The sequence below is a fragment of the Myodes glareolus genome, chromosome 9 (assembly GCF_982192425.1).
Source record: "Myodes glareolus chromosome 9, mMyoGla1.1, whole genome shotgun sequence".
In the NCBI taxonomy this organism is placed as follows: Eukaryota; Metazoa; Chordata; class Mammalia; order Rodentia; family Cricetidae; genus Myodes; species Myodes glareolus.
The window spans coordinates 19,710,960-19,732,373 of NC_142034.1; the positions used below are offsets into that span (position 1 = coordinate 19,710,960).

Genomic DNA, 21,414 nt, shown 5'->3' on the forward strand with positions numbered 1-21,414 from the left:
GATGCTATGTTTGTCGACAGTGCCTACTGCGGCTGTCTCTCACCAACTTCATTCTCAAACCGTTCTTAGAAGGTGAGTCCTCATCTCACAGATCTGGAGATGGAGCTTCAGTGATGGTTCCTGGGTCATCCCAGGCCCTGAGAAGCTGTGTTGCTTTCTTCTCAAGAGGGCACCATCACGGCAATTTCTAAAAGAAAAGAAAACAAAACAAACAGAATGCAAACAAAGGTGGACTCTAGAGAAACCACCAACCTCTAGGAAACCCTAGTTCCTTCCACCTTTTTGGACCTGGGCAGCTGAGCTCTGCCATCTAGTGGCCCTGGGGCTCAATTTCCTTCTTTCCGGGAGCACCATGGGGTCGGGTCAGCCAGTCTTGCACCCGGCAGGAGCTGGTGACACTCGGGTGGCAAGGCCACTTGGAATAGAGACTGGCATCAGTGGGAAACACCAGGCACTGTGTAGATGGGTTGAGACCAGAAGTGGCATTGTCCCGGAAAGGCACTGAGGCCTTGCCCTGGAAGCAAAAGATCTTTCAGATTTTAATACAGGCAGAGGGACAGGAGGAAGCCGTCCTTCCCCGCTTTGGCTTGAAGCAGGGCTCAGTTTGACTGTGGACTCTGTAGTGAGGTATCCTAGCATCTGTCTCCATGGTTGGCAGCACCCTGCTGCGGAGTCTAAAAGTCGGCTGGAGTTTGGCCTGAGGCTTTTGTTGTTGGAGACTTCTGCTTGGGAAAGTTGAAAAAGGAATAAGCCTTTTCAGGATGAGGCATGAGCAAGGCTAGGAGGATAGGAATCCCTGCAGCAACTGGGAGGGCAGAGGGCCTGCCTGTTTTCCTACCAAGTGCCTGTCTGGGGCAGAGATGCATGAATGTGGTAAGAAGTGGGCTGGGAACTTGGCTAGAGAGCTGCCCAGCGACAGGGCTTAGTCACGTGGAGGCATAAAGTGGAAACGATGCAGCTGTGAAGTGATGACGCAGGTAAAAGATGACAGATTCGGAAAGATGCTCACAACATATTGTTGAAGGAAAAGCAAATTGTAAAATAATTGGTGCAGTATGGGCCTGTTTTGAAAAAAAAATGTATTATATGTGTAGAAAAGTCTGGCAGTGTTTGCTACATGTGGCAAAATCATGGCTAATTAAATATTTATATTGCTTATGTGTACTTTCTGATTTCTCTACAGTGGATGTACAAAAAAAAACACTAATAAAGTTTGTACATCAAGTGCAACCAAGAATGTCTTTCTTTTGTCTCTATACACAAATACCCCTTGAGAGAGTGTAGCAAGGATCTGAAGGCCCAGTGCGGTTAGAATGGAACTTGGGCCTGCATCAGGGGTCTAGGGAGGGGGCTGAGGGACAGAGGCTGGGGGAATCTTTGGCTGCACTGAAACAAACACGGTGGACAGGAGGAATTCTCCGGTTGTGTTGACACACCTCTCCTGCCCTTGATCTTTTCCTTCCAGAACCACTTGGCTTACACCTAGAAAGGTAGGCCACTCCCACCCTGTGAGGTGTGTCCTAAGTTAAAGGTTGCCCTCTAGTAAGGCTCTTCCTTTAAGTTCCCTGTTCTTTAATGTCCCAACTTATAAGAGGAGCAATAAGTCACTGGGGCAGGAAGTGGTCACACAAGCCTTTAATCCCAAAGGGGCAGTTGGATTGCTGTGAGTTCCAGACCAGCTTGATCCAAATAGTGAGTTCCAGGGGACACGATGAGTTCCAGGCTAAAGGTCGCTGGAAACTTCTCTACCTTACTGTGCCATTGTCCCTGACAGGGGTGGGGGGAGGTTTGGCTAGATCCTGAGAGGCTCCTTCCTTCCCATGCTGGGATTTGCTAGGTGAACCTCAGCGCCCATTGCATGCTCAAATAAATGCCATGTCCCTGATTCAGAATAAGGGATGTTGCTATACCAGGAGTTAAGGGGTCTGAACTGGCTCGAGCAATGGGAGGGGCAAGCAATCAGGCATTGTGTGTAAGCTGGAGACCTGGCAGTGCTGAGCTGGCCAACCCCCTGCCCCAGGACCTCCTCCTTGTGCCCACTGAATGACTCACCTTGGCATAGACACAATGGTCAAGGGTGGGCACACAGCCTGCTTCCCGCTGGACTCCAGACCCCCTTCGAAGCTTTCCGAGAAATCCATTGAGCTGGGAGCTTGTACAGCACCCGGGGCTGACATCCTGGCATCTTGGGATAAAAGCAGCCCAGCCCCTGTGGGGCTGCCCTCGCCGTATGGCTCCCTCACTGGCGGCAGAGAACAAGGCTCTATTCAGCAAGTGCCCTGGAGTAGAGATCAGAAGCTCAGGCATGGACAGAGGAAGGCAGGGGTGGGGGGAGCTGAGCTGTCTGTTTTCCAGAAGCCCAAGGGCACAGATGGCTAAGGCGCATGGGAGGGACCACAGTGGAGAGGATAGACAGACCTGAAGTCTCGTGGCAACAGCCTCATCCCCACCATTGATGATGGTGAATTCTGATTTCCCAGACCTACATATCCCCCAGAGGCCTGAAGTGTGGAAACTTGAAGGAGATAAATCTCCTGGGAGAATGAGGGGTGGGCCAGGGAGACAGGGTGTTACAGAAATAAAGGACCTAGCATGTACAGCCAACTCATTCAGGGCTGCTCTGTGGAGCTATCAGGGGCCAGGCTCCGGGAGGAGCAAAGGGAAGCTGGACCAGGAAGCCAAAGAGGGGCTCAGGGGCTTGCTGTCTTGCCCTATTAGGATCCTCATGCATTCCTTCTGTCATGCCCCCTTGACACACAACCAGAGGCCCAAGGTGACCCTGAAGTCATAGGGAGGGCCCCAAGCCCAGCCCTTTACTCCTGAACACCAGGAATGAGAAGACATGATGGCAGGTTCTAGGGAGAGGACTCTGGACATCTGTTGGGAATGGGAGTCAGCAGGAAACTATAGTATTATAGGCTGGTCCTGGAGGTAGGGCATAGGTTCTTCAAGTTCCTAGCATCTCACAGGCCCATGGAGAAGTGCGGAGCGAGGGTAGCCCTGGCTTATAGGCTCGAAGAGCTGAAGGCAGCTCACCATCCCAGCTTGTTTGTTCTCTCTCTCTCTCTCTCTCTCTCTCTGTGTGTGTGTGTGTGCACCCACACACAAGTGTTCGTTCACTGCATAGATGTTCATATGTGTACATATATGTGCTGAGACCTGGTGTCAACCTGAGGTATTTTTTTGAGACAGCATTTCTCCCTGGGACTTGGAATTCACCAATTAGTCAGAGAGACCCAAGGATCCTCCTGATTTTCCTTTCCGGGCACTGGAGTTACAAGTATGCATTGTCAAACCTGGCCTTTTGTGCTTGTTTTGTGGCTAGAACTTGGAACTTCATGCCTGACAGCAAACAATTTATGGACTAAGCTGTTTCCTCAGCTACTCTAGCCCTCTCTTGACCCCTCTTACCAGAAAGGGGGTTTTCTTCATCTCTGGTGAAGCCAAGCTGGTATGCCCACGGAAGCCTTGAATCTGATACAAAGACCTCAGTGGGGTGAGAGGAGCTCTCCCCATAGCTGGGCTAGGGCCCAGCTCCACCCCCTCGGGCTATTCAGTGGGGTGCTGCCGGGAAGTCAGGGCAGAGCCAGTCCAGCCCATTCCTCCATAAAGCCCTGACATCCCAGGAGCCAGCAGATGCAGGGAAGGATGGAGCGAAGACGCATCACCTCTGCACGTCGCTCTTATGCCTCCACCGAGACGGTGGTCAGGGGCCTGGGTCCCAGCCGCCAGCTGGGTACCATCCCGCGCTTCTCTCTGGCTCGAATGTCTCCTCCACTCCCTGCCAGGGTGGACTTCTCCCTGGCAGGTGCTCTCAATGCTGGCTTTAAGGAGACTCGGGCCAGTGAGCGCGCGGAGATGATGGAGCTCAATGACCGCTTTGCTAGCTACATCGAGAAAGTCCGCTTCCTGGAACAGCAAAACAAAGCGCTGGCAGCTGAGCTGAACCAGCTTCGCGCCAAGGAGCCCACCAAACTGGCCGACGTCTACCAGGCAGAGCTGCGGGAGCTGCGGCTGCGGCTGGACCAGCTTACTGCCAACAGTACCCGGTTGGAGGTGGAGAGGGACAATTTGGCACAGGACCTCAGCACCCTGAGGCAGAAGTGAGGAGGGGGACAGGGGAAACGGCTAGTGAGCAGTGGGACTGACCCGAGAAAGGTGCTGTAAGGAAGGGTACTGATTCTGTCAAGCGCTGGGCCTCTCAGCTGCTGTATGTATTTCCCCATGCCTAGGAAAGGGAGAGCTATCTTTGCTCCCTAATATGATGGAACTAGCCAGGACAAGACCAAACCTTCAGGGATCTGATTCCCAAAGGTCTGCTGCCAGGGAGCTGGGCACTCTGGGGCACCTCCACACTGAGGAAGGCTGTGTGGGTAGCGATGGCACCAGCCACCAGCCCGTGGGTGCTCTGCCCTTGCATTCATTTGTCACTGGGAATGGTCAGAGTGGAGGTCTGTGCCCACAAGGAGGCTCTGGTCTCTGAAATATAGGAAATGCAAGAAAGAGCAGGCTGGCCTGGGTGCAGAACCCAGACGACGGTCTGTCACCAGCTTTTGACCACACTCAAGTCATTTTGATCGTCATAGCTGTGAAGTAGAGGTCATGCTACGATCGGTCCTAAAAGATAGTGACCAGGGGTCGAACTATGGGGCGTGGTGATTTGCATGGTGGACATTCGTGGGCCCCTCTGGTGCAGGAGGTGCACTGGTGTCTGCACAGAGAGCACAAGGTGGTGGGCGCGTCTGTGGGAGCCTGAACAGCTGCACCGACTCTGATAAGGCGCCTCAGTAATGAGTCAAAGCAGAAGCCCTTATCTGCTGCTCACTCTCTCAGCCAGGGCCTCTGTCTCGGAACCCTCTGACGCTTACTTCTCCTGCCACTCTATGGGTCCTGTGAGAGTGTTTTATGACGGTCACCTCCAGAGAGCTTGGGACATGGATCCAAGAGTCCTCAGGAAACCCTAAATCTGTGTCCCCTATCCCAGGCTCCAAGATGAAACCAACCTGAGGCTGGAGGCTGAGAATAACCTGACTGCCTATAGACAGGTCAGTGAGATGGGAGGGATGGGCAGCGAGGGGGGAGAGGTCGGACAGACAGACAACAGGGAGGTTAATGGCAGCCCACCCAGACACAGTCCCTGAACTTAACCTCCACAGCAATTGCCTGCTTCCCAGAGCCCCACAAGGACAGGGAAGACAAAACTGGAGGTTGTCATGGGGCAGGCTCTGGGGTCAAAAAGTCCTCTTCCCATCCCAGGAGGCAGATGAAGCTACCATGGCCCGTCTGGATCTGGAGAGGAAGATTGAGTCGCTGGAGGAGGAGATCCAGTTCTTGAGGAAGATCCATGAGGAGGTGAGGCCAGGTGCAAGGAGGGAGGCCCAACAGGTAGCTGTAAGTAAGAGAAAGAGAGAGAAATATTCAGAGAAACAGAGACACCAACTGTCAGGAAGAAGAACATGGAAGAGAAAGAGTGAAGACAGAGAGGCTAAGGGAGATGCTTTCCAGTATCTACTACCCCTGGAAAATGCACACATCCTACCCACACCACCATGCTCTAAGAAGCACAAGGCCAGGTCTTTGGTTTCTCCCCATCAGCTCTGTGAACCCTTCTTATGGTTCCCTTTCACAACAAGGAGGGCATTGAAACCCGGAGAAGTTTTTTTTTAAAAAAAAAAAAAACACCCCAAAGTCACACAGCCTCTCTGGTTTCACCCTCTCCCCCACCTGTCTCCAGTAAGATGGGACCCACAGGAAAACCCCACTGAGGACATGGTGACACACATCTCAGAACCTGGGAGGTAGAGGTGGGAGGCTCAAAGTGTTTAAGGCCAGTTTCAGCAATACAGAAAAGTTGAGACCAACCTGGTCTACATGAGACCCTGTCTCAAACACACACACACACACACACACACACACACACACACCTGTTCTCTGACCTCAGGGTCTGGACGCAAGACATATTCAATATTCATGCCTGGTTCCTGGCTCTGCGGCTCTGGGAGGAAGACACCCTCAGACTTCCGTGTCATAAACATTAGGGTTCTTATTTTTTTTAATATTTATTTATTTATTTTGTATACAATAGTCTGTCTGTGTGTATGCCTCAGTCCAGAAAGGGGCACCAGACCCCATTACAGATGGTTGTGAGCCACCATGTGGTTGCTGGGAATTAAACTCAGGACCTTTGGAAGAGCAGGCAGTGCTCTTAACCGCTGAGCCATCTCTCCAGCCCCAACATTAGGGTTCTTATTTTTACTTTTTGATAGGGTCTCACTGTGTACCCTTGACTGATCTAGAACATGCTATGTAGACAAGTCTGCCTCAAAAATCATAGAGATCTGCCTACTTCAGCCTCCCACATGCTGGGGTTAAACATGTGTGTCAGCAAGCCTGGCGTATATCTGTTAGGTTAGGTCATATGCTTCTTCCAGTAAAGACTGCCCCGTTTCCCTGAGCCGAGGCCATATCTGGGCAGGCAGAAGTGTGATGCTAGGAGAGCCCCAGCTGTAGCCTGGACCTAAGATTAGAGCCTCCATACCCCCTCTTCTACCCTACTAGGAAGTTCGAGAACTCCGGGAGCAGCTGGCCCAACAGCAGGTCCATGTGGAGATGGATGTGGCCAAGCCAGACCTCACAGCAGCCCTGAGAGAGATTCGAACTCAGTACGAGGCAGTGGCCACCAGTAACATGCAAGAGGCCGAGGAGTGGTATCGGTCCAAGGTACCTGTGGGCCAACCTGCCTCTTCCAGGCAGCCCTTCCTGATCCATACTGGAGAATAAGGAAAGGAATCTTAGGAAAGCACCCATATAGGTGACCAGCCTTTCTGAGAGAAGCGAGATGACTTGCTCAGGACCACACAGGCACCACTACTTCCCAAACTACTAATTGCTATTGCGACAACTGCTTTTAACCAGCAGGGTTAAAAGGTTAACTAGTTTGCACAATGTCACACAGCTCCTGAGTGATATAGGGATAAAGTTGCCCATTCTAACCCATCTCATTTGAAACGCCGCCTTTTTGGCACCTCTGCCAGTCTGTGTCCTGTGCTCCTGAACATCTACTACTGTGTGCTGGGTACTCCCGAGATGCAGAAACATTTGGTCAAGGTGCTGTCAGAGTTCATACAGACTGTGGGAAACAGGGAAGGTGAGGGGCTGGGTCTTGTGCTAGGCAGGCAGCCTAGAGACTCAAGAGAAGAGGGAAGGGCATCTCATGTAGAGAACAAGCTTTGGCGGGAGGCCTGAGATACAAAAAGCAGACTGGAGATGCTGCTGACCCAGGGCACCAAGCCCAGTGTGAACTGCCTAAGCCAGTGACAGCCTGAGCAGGATGAAGGCCTGATAAATCCTTCAGTTAAAGACGCTCCCGGGGTGGGGCCGGGGCGGGGCGACTACTGAGGTCGACCCCACTTTTCTGATATTCCAGAGACCATGTCTATCCCCCATCCCAGGCAGTTCCCTGGTCTGTGCACTGTGCCATTGGGAGGCTCCAGTCCTCCCTTCAACTTCAGGTCCTCTCTCGGTTTAGTTTGCGGATCTCACAGACGCAGCTTCCCGCAACGCAGAGTTGCTCCGCCAGGCTAAGCACGAGGCTAATGACTATCGTCGCCAACTGCAGGCCTTGACCTGCGACCTGGAGTCTTTGCGCGGCACGGTGAGCATTGGCAGGCACTGCTGGTCGGATGGGGGCCGCGCCACCCAAGATGTTGCTGGAAGGGGACCGGGGTCGGGAGTTGGGGGGGGGGGGGATGATATCTGAAAAGTTGGAAGCGGCAATAGGGGGCCAGGGCAGAGCCTCGAAGCCTCTTGGAATCGCCAGGCTCTTCGATCAGTGGGCTCTATCCGACAGAATGAGTCCCTGGAGAGGCAAATGCGTGAACAAGAGGAGCGCCACGCACGAGAGTCGATGAGTTACCAGGAGGCGCTCTCCCGGCTGGAGGAGGAGGGTCAAAGCCTCAAGGAGGAGATGGCCCGCCACCTACAGGAGTACCAGGATCTACTAAACGTCAAGCTAGCCCTGGACATCGAGATTGCCACCTATAGGAAATTGTTGGAGGGCGAGGAAAACCGGTGAGCTCATCACCGCCCTAGGGTGGTGTCTCTCGGGAGTTGCAGTTCCTCTTGTTCCCTACAGTACTCCAACCTTGTGTCCCCTCCCACCCCCAGAGTCCAGCCTAACGCACAATAGCTATTCAAGAAATGTCTGAAGAATAGATACCTATTCAACTAATATTAAGTACCAGGGCTGAGGACTTGAGTTATTCCCCAAACTAAGCAGCTGACCCCCAAGACTGGCCACAAATATGGCACTTCCCAAGGCCTGATGGGTTTGTTCTGCATCCTTGGAGCTATTGTGACCATTTTTTGTTGTTGTTGTTGTTGTTGTTCCTCCCATTTCCCAAGCCTCCATTCTCCTTCCTGGAGGTATTCTACGGGCAGACAACACACAAGCTCCCTGCAGACTTTTTCAGCTCCGGGAGAGTATTGGCTTCTGGGTTGAAAGTTAGGTGGTGGAGGCTGGAGAGGTTACTCTGTAGTCAGGGGTCAGGTTCCCGGCAGCTGTTTGATTTCTTGCAATGTCCTGTGGTAACACTCTGGTTCCAGGAGATCCAACACCCACTTCTGCACGCGTGTATGTATAGGCATGGTAGCTCATGGCCTTCATCCCAGTACTTGAGAGGAAGAGGCAGGCAGATCTCTGTGAGTTTGAGGCCAGTCTGGTCTATATATTGAATTCTAGGCCAACCAAAGCTGTATATAGAGAACTCTTGTCAGAAAGAGCTGGGGGCAGAGAGGAGAGAGGAGAGGCAGGAATGGAAGAAGGGAGGGAGGAGAGAGTTAGGGGATGTCGGGAATGGAGTCAGACTGGCCTGGCAAAGGACTTTGAGAGTTTCATGCTGTCCCTGGACCAGGACCTGGGATGTCTCAGGGTGACCTCATCATCCCTATTCCTCCTCTGTTTTTCAGCATCACTATCCCTGTACAAACTTTCTCCAACCTGCAGATCCGAGGTCAGTATAGTGGGGCCTTGTGGGAAAGGGTATTGAATTCCCACCTCCTCCCCCCAGGCCTGTGGACTGCTCTTGGGAACTGGCAAAGGGATCCAGGTTCTCCTTGGGAGCCCTTATGACCCTTCACTGAGATCCTAGACAGTGCACAGAATCCTAGGGCTCATAGCTGTTCCTGTCTCACTCTGCCCTGGGCCCCCATCCCCTAGCTGTGCCCCTGCAGGACCGGTGAGGTCCCCACTGATGCCAGGTCTGCTGGCCTTGGACAAGCTCTGCCCTTCTGAATGTTTTCTATTTTGTTTTGTTTTGAACTGCTTGTCACTACAGGGGGCAAAAGCGCCAAAGAAGGGGAAGGCCTCAAAGTCACAAGACATCTCAAAAGGCTCACAATACAAGTTATACCAATATAGGCTCACCAGATTGTAAACGGAGCCCCGCCAGCTCTTGGTTAGATAGATACCTGCTTTTCAGTTGTGCGCTTTCCCCAGCTTGACAGGGAGTAAGCCTTCCCAAGCCTATTTCCCAGCCCTCTTGGCCTCTTCCTCCCAGGCCTCCTCTAAAGGACTGGGACCTTTTCCCAGAAGCTTCAGTCCCTAGTCCAGGCCCTGGTTCTGTGTAATTAGGTTATACCGACAGAGCTAGCCCATGATACAGGGGGCTTATCCCCGGGAGCTAAATGAGAGGCTCTGAAGCCTCTGAGCAAATGCCAGCCTCTGCCTTGCCTCTTTTCTGTCGCTAGGTGGTCCCCTTGGGTCTTGCAGTGCCTCTGGGCAGGCTCTGTGTTTGATTCATGTGTCCCCAAGGTTCTGTTGCTTCACTCGGCGCTGATTCAGCCCAGAGGACTAGTTCCCTCTAGACTGCTGCTCTTGTAGTGAATAAAGTTTTATGTTCCCAGCTCTTCATTTTAAATATTAGTGAGTGTGACATGTTACATTTTTTTCTCTCTAAGGGGGGCTGACCAAATTGCTTTTTACTGGTATGTGGCCCTTAAATGATTCTTGGTTACAGGGGAAAACTCCATCTGGGAATATTGGCCACACATATTTCAGGATGTGGTTCAGCATTAGAAAGTTAATTACGCTGACCGGGTAGAGGTAGGAGTGCCAAATGTTAGGCAGTCAAAGGTCACTAGAGTCCAGACAAGTGACAGAAAAAGGTAGGAATGAGGAAGGGTCCCACACGCATTAATCGCTCATTTGTGCCACACATTAACACGCATTAGTTGCCCCCCCCCCCATTTTCTAGGAGAGTAGGCACCGTGAACCCTTTTGTGTAATGGAGGAAACTGAGGTTTCTTTCTTGGCGCAGCCCTTGGTTGTCAGGAAGCCAGGTACCAGAACAGAAGGCCAAGTGGGCTACAGGACGGCAGCGGGACATGCCCGCACTGGGGGGCAGCAGCAGGACGTGCCCGCACTGGGGGGCAGCAGCGGGACGTGCCCGCACTGGGGGGCAGCAGCGGGACGTGCCCGCACTGGGGGGCAGCAGCGGGACGTGCCCGCACTGGGGAGGGGGACGGCAGCGGGACGGGCCCACACTGAGGAGGGATGTGGCAGCGGGACGTGTCCACACTGGGGAGGGGGGCGGCAGCGGGACGTGTCCACACTGGGGAGGGGGGCGGCAGCGGGACGTGTCCACACTGGGGAGGGGGGCGGCAGCGGGACGTGTCCACACTGGGGAGGGGGGGCGGCAGCGGGACGTGTCCACACTGGGGAGGGGGGGCGGCAGCGGGACGTGTCCACACTGGGGAGGGGGGCGGCAGCAGGACTTGCCCGTACTGGGAGGCAGCTGAGAGACTCCAGTCACTTTGGATAAGTCAAGGCTCTCCCTGCCCAGTTAGATAGCCCTGTAGTCATCACCCTGGGTGCATGATGGGGAAGTTGGGCACAGGACAGGATGCTTAGTATCCCAAGAGCCCACGGAGGCTTCCTCTCCTCACACCTGCAGAAACCAGCTTGGACACCAAGTCCGTATCGGAAGGACACCTCAAGAGAAACATCGTGGTAAAGACAGTGGAGATGCGTGATGGTGAGGTGAGGAAAGATTCTGGTTGGCCCCAGGAGTTCTTGAAGCTAGACTAGAGAAAGAAAGCTTGGGACTAGCTCACGGAAGGTCCTTAACCAAGTACTGGGGACTCCAGTGGAGCTCTGGAAGAAGGGACTGACCTTGAATGTAATTCTCCTTTCCCAGCCCTTCCCCAGGTGGTGTGTAAAGGACAACCTGTGTACCAAGGCTACCTGAGGGTCCAGCTCTGACTGGGACAGTTAGGGAAAGAAAAGGCCTTCAAATTTTACTCAAAGGAATTTTCCCAAGAGGAATGGGAACAGGAGATAGGTACAGCATGCATGGGGTGGCGGCGGCAGCAATAACTACTCTTGTGCCATAGTGTCAGGCATGGCATTCAAGGCTTTGTAAGTGGCATTTCACACCCCAACTCGACTTCAGCATGATGTAATTACAATGACAGTCAGGGAAGACAGATCCAGGACAGTTGGGAACTTGCGTCGGGATGCACAGCCTAGCACATGGATCCAGAAGCTGTGTCAGTCCCTAACTGGACACTGTGCACCTTCCCTGTCCCCTGCAGGTCATTAAGGAGTCCAAGCAGGAACACAAGGATGTGGTGTGAGGTGTGCCCACCTGCTCCTGCCACACAGCGTGAAGGGTCCAAGCTCCTCCTCAGATAGTCCTCATCCGAGTTGGCATTCCCCTTCCCTTTGTTTTCATGCCTGTCTGCTGCCCAAGGCTCAGTCCTTACTCAGCCTGACAGATGGCACATACCCTGCGCCTCCAACTAACAGGCTACTCACCCTAAAGGGGCAGTCAGGAGGGGAGGGGCCGGCAGCTGGGTTAGAATTGGAAGGAAAGAGGAAAGTTGGGCAGAGCAGGGAGTCTTAACGAATCATTTCCTTCATCCTTGTTGTTATGGAAACTGTTGCTAGAGCTGGAAGGCTCTGGGAACTGGACTTTTTTTTTCACAGGCTGCTGGAGGGAGACAGAAAGTCAGACAGAAAGGGGAGGTCCCAAGGCAAAGTAGCTCTAGTCAGAGACTTATGCTTCTGGAAAGGCCCTGACTGATCGAGGGGTGGGTAGGGCAGATCTGCTACCTGGAATGGCCACTAAGGCAGTCCTAAGGGTCCTCCAGAGTGGTGACTCACGTCTCAGTCCCACTGAGTTGCCACGTAGCTCAGCAGCCTGTGAGCATATGGAGACTTGGTTCTCAGTGCTGGCGGGGGGTCTATAGCATAAGTGAAGAGGGAAGTAGTACTGGGAGGGAGTATAGCAGGGTACCTGGCACCTAAGTGTGGGTGCAGTGAGCTCAAGCCCTGGAAGGCTCCCCTACTCCGGCTGGAGGAGTGCCGCAGCGGAGATGATTCGGACATTGGAGTGGGAAGTTGTAGGCCACCAATTATGCTTGGCTCTGAATCCTGGGAATCAGGGAAATAGCTCCTTCTCCTGGACACCGAGACAGGAGAGAGGGACTTCTGTCTGTTGGGCAGGGTGCAGCTGTGCCTCAGTAGTGAAGGTCTGTTCCTGGCTGCGTAGTCCCTATCCACTCAGTTCTCTGCCCCGTGACTGCTGCTTCTCAACCCTGATGAAACCACAACCACCCTTTTGAGGTCCTCCATCCCATAATTACTAGCTGTTGTTCTCCAAGGCAGGGGCCTATGTCCTTTCTTATGGGTATACGTAATACTACCTATATTTTAGCATCATCCTATTTGACAATTTGAGAAACTGAGGCATGAGCCTAGTGGACTGGCTCATATACAAGCCGCCTGGAGACAAGTGACATCAGACTGCCCTTCCACACCAGAGCACCCTCTCCCGGGCTGGCTGGTGGGCAGGTGATGGGGAACTGTGCCCAGAAATGGGGCTGGAAGTGTCCGCTCCACTGCCCTTTCCTCCCCTCTAAGGTCGAAAAATAGAGTGGGCCCCTTCCTCCTGCCAGGACATTGTACCCTCTCCTCCCACTCCCTGCCACTTCTACTAACCTGCAGAACAGCGCCGTCACCTTTGCTCACAAGAAGAAATAAAGACACGTGTCACAGCCTTGCACAGAGTGGGTCTGATTTGTTCAGAAGGTGGGGTGAAGACCAAGACAGGACTCAATCAACTTGCTCATCACCACAGACTGCACTGAGATCCTGAACTTCTATTGCGGCCGCCCCAATAGGAGGTCAGATCCACCTCCTACAGAGCCCTGGTGCCATGACCTTGGCCCCAGACCCTCTTCTCATGCCCAATCCCTAGCCTGGGTGCCATCATTCCAGAAAGTCCTGTGTTGGAGCTCCACTTTCTCCACCCATTCCTGGTCCCCGACTTTGCCTTCATCTTCTTCATGCCTGCTGCTCTGCTCTTCCCAGAACAACTGGAAGCAGAACAGATATAGGCGCTCCCTCCACTTTTCTTTCTTCTTCTTCTCCATCCCACCCCATCCAGTTCAATCAGAGCCCAGCCGTAGTCCTTAAGGGCAAACCACTTCCAATGTCAACGACACTGATGGGTGACCTGCTGGGTGTCGGTTCACTTCCTCCTGCAACCTGAGTGTGATGTGAGAAGACACATGCACCTGTCCACTTCCCTCCTGACCCCACTCTCTGACCTCTGACCTCCCTCAGGCTTCTCCACTTTCCAGATTAGACTCAGGCCCCTCCCATGAAACTGGGGAGTAAGTTGTAAATAATAGACTTGTATGTACATCACCTTGTCACGTGTCCCAGCCCAAGGTGCCTATCCAGAGGCATCTGGTATCATTTAACAAACATATTAAAACACAACTGGTTTTCACAGCTGGAGAAGGGGATGGGCTGAGAAGTTGGGACAATGGCGAAATGAGTAGCAACAGCAACGACAGACGTGAATGGTGACAAAGACGGCCGTGATGAGCAGGTAGGCTACCAGGGTGAGTTCCACAGCAGTGCGAGTCTCAGGGTCTGAGAGCGAGGCTGGGTAGCGTCCTCGAGATGTTACTCCCAACCGGAAGCCAGCGATCCTCAACCCTTGCCGCCAACAGTAATAGATGCCCCGGTCACTCAGCTGGGTGAAGCGGATGTGGAGATGGTTGCCATGGTCGATGAACACTCTCATGGATCTATTGACACCTTTTAGGTACTGTGTGCGGTAGAGGGGCTGATGGTCTTTGTCCCAGGCCACAGCATGCTCTGGCCTGGCCCCGGGACAGGAGATGATGAGGCCATGACCTAGCCTCTGCTGATGGAATTGAATGGGCACCTGAGACAGCCAGGGCCGGCTGCCCAGCTTGGACACATAGTTGTAGATTGTTAGCACACCCTTCTGGACCTGAGTCTTCTTCTCACAGGACACTAGGCAGCTCTGGATCAGCAGCTCAGGTGTGTGGTACCTGGTCTTGACGCGCAGTTTCCTTGGCACAGCCCGAGAGCCACAGGACACAACATCGGGCAGTGTCTTCAGGTATCGAGGGGAGAGACCAGGGTTCTGCAGGTAGCAGAGTCCAAGGCGCCACTGTTCCCCATGCACTCCACAGCGGTCACAGGGGGTCCACTCCCAGAAGGTAGTAAAGACATGGAGGCTTCCGTAGTATTCATCTGGCAATGGCTCCTGGCCCTTGTCCTTGAAGGTGGCTACCATTCCCTCATGACTTTGGATGTCCACATCATAGGCATAAAAATAGTCCCCCTTACGGGTGCCACAAAAATATAGGCCTGAGTCCTCTGACTGAGCCCGGAAAACCAACAGGCTGAACATGCGGATGCTGAAGCGGACCAGCATGCTGCTGCCTACTCGAACATGAGCTGCCTCTGTGAGCAACCGCCCATCGAAGTCAGTAAGCACGACGGTGTGGCTGCTCCCCAGGTGCTTCTGGTAATACCAGACCACAGTTGAAACATCCTCAGGTTTGCAGTGGCAGGGAAGCTCAAAGCTCATGTCAGCCAGATAGGCAGCGTTATCAAACATCAGGAAAGCCGGGCAGGGCGTCCTCTGAAAGATGTTCTCCTTCTCCACGATTTCAAAGGCCTGGAGACTGCCCCAGGCACACAGGAGCACAGTGGTGTGGGCCAGACTCATGCTTGTAGGAAGGAGGGTCTTGAGGGGCCAGGGCAAAGCCCAGGACACCAAAGATCTGTGGCTTTTTAGAAAGCACTGCTGAGAGGAGGCTGCTACATAAAGAAAGGTTCAAACAACCAGTACAGGAAGCCAGAAAGTGCAGGGGAGAGAGCCGATGCAAGACAATTTATTCCCAGCTGATGTACAAGGTGCTGTTCTAATGCACAGGACTGATCTGGTCAGGAGGGAAGGGGGGTCATTCTAGAACTTAGAAGTCTCTCACCTTTCTAGAACACTGGCACTCACCTAAGAATGGGTTAAGGGAAACTAGAATGAGCTCTAAGCACCCTCGGCCCCGCCTGCCCTGGAGAACATCCCTTCAGCAATCTGAGAGATATGACAGGAACCCTCTCTTGCACAGCTGGTCATCTGGGATGCTGGCCAGACCTGAGCCAGTGGACTGGGAATTTCCCAGGCTCAACCTGAGAAAGAACTAGGTCTCTGGGGGAAAATTCTGCATCTCAAACGAAGGAGCCTTTGCTTATTATTGATTGGCTGTTCATTCACTGGCTTTGGGTTATAAATATTCTGGTTAAGAGTTATGATCAGTGCTTATCTTTTATCAGAGGTCAGTGAGTTTGTTTTTTTTTTTTTTCTCCTCTAGGAGGGAGTTTGGTGTGGCCAGAATTTAGTTGCAAACACACCCACTTCTCAAGGCAAGGGACGTGGCCAACTCGTAAGGGTAGGGAGCAAAACACTCTCAACTAGTAGGGCCCAACATAGATAAAATTATGGGTTGGAGAGGTGGGCAAGCCCACTACTTGAAAAGGGAAGTGGGTGTGGCTTTCTCACGATAGTTCTTTCAATACTTCTGCAGAAAACCCAAGATAACCACCACAAAATGCGTTCCAAAGGAGCTGGTGGGATGGCTCAGTGGTTAAGAGAACCAGTTGCTCTTCCAGGGGACTGGGGTTGGTTTGATTCCGGCACTCAAATGGCAGCTTACAACCATCTGTAACTACACTTCTAGAGGCTCCAACACCCTCTCTGGCCTCCTCAGGCACTGGGCACACACATGGTGAACATACATACACGTAGGCAAAACACTCATACACATAAAATAAAACAAGTCTTTTTCTTAAAAAAAAATAAAATAAAATGCTTTCTGAGACCACTGGGACTGCTGAGGGCTGCCAGTTCCATTAGTGGACCCCATACAGCCCTCGCAGCTCCTGTAGGAGTCCCTCCTCTCCCTGTAGCCCAGCAGATGGCTCCTCCAAGTTGAACCCCTCCTGCATGGGTCCGGCGGTGCCCATGGCCTGCAACTTCTGAAACAAGTGCTGGCAGCTCTCGCGTTCTGCCCGGCTCAGCAGGCTCAGGTTCAGGGTAAACCGTCCCGTGTTAGCCAAGCTGTGCAGAATCTCTAGCACCGCCGCCCGGTCACTTAGCCTCACATGCTCAGCCAGTGCCACCAGCAGCTCCCCGAGAAGTCCAAAGCCCACATCCCTCTTAAAGAGGTGGCCCAGCTTGGGACCCCCAAGCTGAAGCAGGGCTTGGTAGCGCTCTGGTCCACCTCTTAGGTGCCGACGCCAATCACGGTAAAACTCTGCAGAGGTTGCAGGCTGGAAGGGTGATGTCTCCTGCATTACAAAGGGAAACACGGCCAGCTTGCCGCTCTGCAGCTGTGATGGGGAGGGGGGTTATGAGTTTTCATCTTGGTGCTGCAACTGCTCCCTGAGCTCTGGGAAGACTGGCCTCTGCGGCCTCATTTTCAGATGAGGGAGCTGAGGAGGGAGGAGAAAAGGAGCTGGGGAGGGAGGAGGGAGGAGGGCCCAAGGGATCCAGGCTATGATTTGAAGGTCTCCTTTGTACTGGGGTTTTCCTCCTGAGAAAGGAAACATAGCTCTTGGCCTTTTAGAGTAACTCAGAGTTTGCTGGAGAAAAGGCGGCAGGGCGGGAGGTGGGGGCGGGGAGGGGGAGTTTACTGTCAATCTCTGACAGAGAAGAAAGAATTCAAAGTAAGTGTCAAGGGTCTGTCAGGCTGGGTCCCTCTCTGATACTGCCGCAGGGTTGTTATACTATTTCCCATCGGTCTCAGAAGGAATACTGGACTGCTGAGCCCAGCTCATCTCAGTCCCACCATCTGATTGCTATTCTAGGATTAGAGGGGGGAAAGCCTGTTTCTGTTGGCTTCCGGGAGATGTAAGGAAGTGGTGTGTGATGTAAAAAGACAGGGCCATAGCTTTAGCATGGAGAAATCCTGCTGGGCTAAAGAGGCTGGCCCGCACCTACCTGGGGTATTTCAGTGGCCACATCCTCAAAAGTCCTTTCCCTAGTAGTGTGACAGTTCCAGGGCACAATTCCTTTTCCCCTTATCTTGTCCTTCTGGTCCAGAGGTTTCAGGTGTGATGCAAGGACAATACCTCTAGGTCAAAGATAGAGATTGACACTTCGTTTCCCTGAGTGTGGGGCAGCTACTTGGCTGGATCACAACAGCAACGGTGGCACAGTTAGCTAACAGCACTCAAGCACTTCAAACGGGCGACATGCTGTGCTTACACACGATAATTCAAACAACTGTAGCAGCCATTTCTCTGTTACAGACGCAACCAAGTCTCAGTTGGTTAAGGAACTTGGGCAAGACCGCCCAGTAGTAGAGGGTGGGGGCAGGATGGGAGCTCAGAATGATCTGAATCTAGACTGCTTGCTTTTAACTTCCATAGCCCACCATGCCTGAGGGGCCTCATAATAGAGCTGCACACCAACCTGAACTCTTCGTAAGAAGGCACTCTTTGTTCAACCGCCCGTAACTTGGCAGCATTCTCCCTTTGGTACTTCTCATCAGCGGCAAGTGCAGCCTGCAGCTCTCTCTCCAAAGCCTTGAAGTTGATCGTATCATTCTTTTCCATGGCTCAGGCCTGGAAAGGCAAGAAGAATGCATATCAGCAGAGGTTCAGCATCAGGGTAGAGGTGATGCCTTGAGATTCTTTGCCAGAATGTGAAACAACCCAAAGCAATCCAGTATGTATCCTGGAGTGCTACAAAAATCTAGTTCCGTCCTTTACAGATGGAATGGAATTGCATGATGAAGACGCATTCAAGGCTTCTCACAGAAAACAGAACAGAAAGCTTCCGGTTTGAAGTCTCAATTTCGTTCTCTGCTTCTAACACTATGTTAGATGCCAAGGGTGCAGCGGTAGATGTTTGCCTGGCGAACACAAGACCTTGGGTTTGATGTCCAGCACCACCACAAAACAACTTGGATGTTTCAGCTGAGAAAGCATTTAGATTTTTGAACCTTTATTCTTTCACATAGGATTTCTCTATGGCAGGTTGTTGCCACAATGGACAATGGAGCACACCACACACACACACACACACACATGCATGTGTGGGCGTGCGAGAGAGAAACCAGGATTCTTGAGCCCAAGGACAAAATTTCACACTTCACTAAATATTTTTAATGGTGGAAAGAGATATTTTCACCTAAACGAAAATCAATGACTACGCCGGGAGTCGAGGGAAAGCGGCAGAAGGGAAAAAAGCTAAGTGGCTTCCATCCCCAGGGGAAAAAAAAAAGCTCAATGATCTACATCCCCAAGTCCCTGATCAACGGAGGGCTGCAGGCACAGGTGAGTGGGGCATTAACTCCAGTCCCACCACTGCAGTTCTGCAGCCTTCCGGTGTGAGTCTAACTGGCTGATTTCACCGGAATCTACGTGTTCCAGTCTGAGCTCCGACATTCACTTGTGAGACCTCTCTCCTCCTCAGAATTCTGGTGAACCGGAGCTAGGTAGCGTAGTTCACTCATGATTACCCCTAGGGCAGGACATGAGCTGGTCCGCAAGCAACTCCATCACCACCCTCGCCGACCCCAACGAGGGGAAGAGGAATGCTAAGTGGGCTGTATTAGCAAGCCAACAATGGACTCAAGTGTCTCAGATCCCGTTCGGTCATTTTTTGGGGGGGGAGGGGGTGTCTCGCTATGTAGTCCAGGTTGTTCTCTTCAAAACATCTGAGTTCATGATCTTTCTTCCTCGGGAGCAGCTTAGACTCCCACCACCCGCCCACCTCCCTGACGAGGTCTAAGCCGTCCCTAATCATAGAATAACTAGGTCAGTCCCCTTTACTTTCCCTAGACTCTCACCCAGCAGCCCCAATCTTGGACCCCTTGCTTTGGGTGAAAATTCTCGATCTGTTAGAACACTTGTGTGTCGCCCGCCCAACAGCGGTTGTCGCCTAGCAACGGCTCCACTAGTCTGCCCACGTGGCCTGCCCGAAGGTCCTCCCCTTCAGGGTGTCCCAAGGCGCCTGGTCAGATTCGTGAATCCTCCGGCCTTGTTTTTCTTGAGAGCGACTCACGCTTTGTTTTTGAGGACCAACAAGTTGATCTTCCCCGTTTCTGTATTTGAGGCCAGCATTCCTCGAAGCTGTTTTTCAGGCAAAGGGCTGTCCTCCGAGGCGGAGCGGGCCGGCGACGCGCTCGGGGTCCTTCTTGGTGCCTGGCGCCGGCGTTGTCGCGGCGTGCAGCGGAAGCGCGGGCTCAGGCGGCGGGTCAGGAGCGCTTTGCTGAGCAGGAGGCGGGTGAGCTGACTCGGGAGGGTTGGAACACGAGAGAACATGAGCTTGGGAGAAGGCGATTTATATAGTATTTATCCCTTTTGTCACACAGGGACAAAGTGAAGCCTGGAGTAGGAAAGGGAATGAAAGCCCCCCCCCCCAACACACGTACACACACACACAGACGGTTCCGGGGTTTCCGCGATACCCTGCATGGTTTAAATCTTGTTCCTGGGTAGAGAGAGGTGGCGCTCTAACGACGCAGACCCCTGCCACTCCCACTTCCATTGGTGCTTCCTTCACCGCTGAGCTTCAAAATTCGGCATCCGAGCTGGCTGTGATGGCTAATGCTTATTTCTCCCGCTCTGGCAATCGAGACAGGAAGATTGTCGCAGGTTCAAGGCCAGCCTAGGCTAAGCATTGAGTCTGGCTCAAAAAATTAAAGCAGAAAAGATTGAGCATTCCTTTGAGAATCCGCGTTGTAGCGATAAGATGCAGGTTTAGTATTTAGAGACTAGCTCTGCTTAATTAAGCATATTATTAATTCACCTCCCCCCCAAAAGAAACCCGACAAAACTTGTTGAGGGCCTATTGAGGGTCGTTTTGTGCTATACATTGTTTTTGTTAGTTTGTTTTTCCTCCGATTTAGTATTAACATTTATCAGTGACAAATAGACAAATATACACTCCTGTTCCCCAAGTTCTATTCAAGGAAAGACTTTGTTTACTTGGCTGGGGATATAACTCAGTGGTGGAGTGTTTAGTGTGAGGCCCAGGATTTGATCCTAAGCACCAAATTAGTATGCCCAGCTAATCATCCTTTGTGTGTGAGTGTGTGTGTGTGTGTGTGTGTGTGTGTGTGTGTGTAGTGAGTGAGGGTGCAATTGTGCTATATAGCCTTCAGGCAAAGGTCAGAGGCCAGCCTTCAGAATTTGGTCCTCATCTTTTGACCTATCTTGAGATAGCGTCTCCCAGTTACTGCTAATAGCGGCTAGCTGGCTTTTGAGCTGTAGAAGAATCTCTCTGCTTTCCATTTCCTGTAGGCCTTCTAGGATGACAGACACTTGTGCGACTGCATCTGGCTTTTTTGTGGGTTTTCAGGATTGAACTCAGGTTGCACAGCAAGGGGTTTCCCCACGGAGCCACCTCCTTGGTGCATTGAAAGTTTTTATGCCATGATCGTTCGCTCCATTTTCCTACTTGAGGAAATACATAGAGAGGTAAAGTAACTTCTCTGAGTCGCATCACTGTTAGAGATGAGGTTAAGGTACAAATGGAGCCCTCACCCCTGAGGCCCGATGCTTTCCCCACACTCTAGATTTTGTTGCTTGCAAACTGTAGAGTTGTCGGAGAGAATAATATAATAATAAATAGTTAACTAGCATTCGGGGTAGAAAATACTGATGAGAGTCAGTTATGGTGTCATAGAGAAATGAGACATCGGTGGTCTAGGAAAGCTTGAACTATTCCTTTGAACAGAATTTCAGTAATTGAAGTGAGAAAAAAATCCACAGTTCTTATTCATTACAAAGGAAAATGAGTGATTTTATAATGAAAAGCCTGTCAACTGCCACCTCAATTGAGGGATCAGAATTAGCATCAATAAGGACAGGTTGGAATTGTGTACCAAAAAGAGCATAGCATCCCTATGTGACATCCTAGCTCCAGATGTGTAACCTGAGTGTAATAGTAGGCAAATGCACATGAAGGATCATTCTACAAAGCCAGTGGTTTGTAATCTCTGGAAAGGTCAAGTCATAAAAATCAAGACTAAAAAACTGTTGTAGATTAAAAGAATAAAGCTACCTTTTTGCAAGCA

The 21,414-nt window shown here is 52.0% G+C and overlaps 4 protein-coding genes across 7 annotated transcripts in view; 2 read left to right on the forward strand and 2 right to left on the reverse strand.

Moving 5' to 3' along the window:
• The first annotated feature begins 3,616 nt into the window (after positions 1–3,616).
• Positions 3,617–13,064, forward strand: Gfap (glial fibrillary acidic protein). Of its 2 annotated transcripts, XM_048445834.3 has the most exons (9): positions 3,620–4,103; positions 4,985–5,045; positions 5,257–5,352; positions 6,559–6,720; positions 7,529–7,654; positions 7,850–8,070; positions 8,968–9,011; positions 10,953–11,038; positions 11,593–13,064. In XM_048445834.3, exons 1-9 carry the CDS (start codon positions 3,637–3,639, stop codon positions 11,632–11,634), a joined length of 1,305 nt encoding a protein of 434 aa, XP_048301791.3. In that variant the 5' UTR covers positions 3,620–3,636; the 3' UTR covers positions 11,635–13,064. The 2 variants fall into 2 exon arrangements, with proteins under 2 accessions (XP_048301792.3, XP_048301791.3); XM_048445835.3 differs by lacking the exons at positions 10,953–11,038; positions 11,593–13,064 and adding an exon at positions 9,336–9,922 and having other exon boundaries at positions 3,617–4,103.
• On the reverse strand, positions 13,056–15,073 carry Fam187a (family with sequence similarity 187 member A). Its single transcript, XM_048445836.3, has one exon. It carries the CDS (start codon positions 15,054–15,056, stop codon positions 13,794–13,796), a length of 1,263 nt encoding a protein of 420 aa, XP_048301793.1. The 5' UTR covers positions 15,057–15,073; the 3' UTR covers positions 13,056–13,793.
• A 133-nt stretch (positions 15,074–15,206) lies between these two features.
• Positions 15,207–19,528, reverse strand: Dnaaf19 (dynein axonemal assembly factor 19). Of its 2 annotated transcripts, none has more exons than XM_087909919.1 (4): positions 19,398–19,528; positions 17,802–17,953; positions 17,328–17,460; positions 15,207–16,675 (listed from the first exon to the last, which is right to left on the reverse strand). In XM_087909919.1, the coding sequence occupies exons 2-4, from the start codon at positions 17,942–17,944 to the stop codon at positions 16,238–16,240; spliced, it is 714 nt and encodes a 237-aa protein (XP_087766045.1). In that variant the 5' UTR covers positions 17,945–17,953; positions 19,398–19,528; the 3' UTR covers positions 15,207–16,237. The 2 variants fall into 2 exon arrangements, with proteins under 2 accessions (XP_087766045.1, XP_087766044.1); XM_087909918.1 differs by lacking the exon at positions 19,398–19,528 and adding an exon at positions 19,183–19,305.
• Positions 19,489–21,414, forward strand: part of Eftud2 (elongation factor Tu GTP binding domain containing 2) — a 43,837-nt gene continuing 41,911 nt past the window's right edge. The window contains exon 1 of one of the 2 annotated variants that reach the window (XM_087909916.1): positions 19,489–19,619. The gene's annotated coding sequence lies outside the window, so the exon portion shown is untranslated. Of the gene's footprint in view, positions 19,620–20,714; positions 20,816–21,414 lie in introns of those variants that run through there. The other variant, XM_087909917.1, reaches the window with a different exon arrangement.

What these genes read in the sequence shown, in the direction of transcription:
- Gfap (XM_048445834.3), top strand. Translation starts at nt 3,637, where the DNA reads ATGCAGGGAAGGATGGAGCGAAGACGCATCACCTCTGCACGTCGCTCT. An exon ending in TTGGAGGGCGAGGAAAACCG is followed by an intron (nt 8,071 to 8,967) that starts GTGAGCTCATCA and finishes TCTGTTTTTCAG; the next exon opens with CATCACTATCCCTGTACAAA. An exon ending in TGGAGATGCGTGATGGTGAG is followed by an intron (nt 11,039 to 11,592) that starts GTGAGGAAAGAT and finishes TGTCCCCTGCAG; the next exon opens with GTCATTAAGGAGTCCAAGCA.
- Fam187a (XM_048445836.3), bottom strand. Translation starts at nt 15,056, where the DNA reads ATGAGTCTGGCCCACACCACTGTGCTCCTGTGTGCCTGGGGCAGTCTC.
- Dnaaf19 (XM_087909919.1), bottom strand. Translation starts at nt 17,944, where the DNA reads ATGGAAAAGAATGATACGATCAACTTCAAGGCTTTGGAGAGAGAGCTG. An exon ending in CCTTCTTACGAAGAGTTCAG is followed by an intron (nt 17,461 to 17,801) that starts GTTGGTGTGCAG and finishes TCTTTGACCTAG; the next exon opens with AGGTATTGTCCTTGCATCAC. An exon ending in TGGCCACTGAAATACCCCAG is followed by an intron (nt 16,676 to 17,327) that starts GTAGGTGCGGGC and finishes TTTGTAATGCAG; the next exon opens with GAGACATCACCCTTCCAGCC.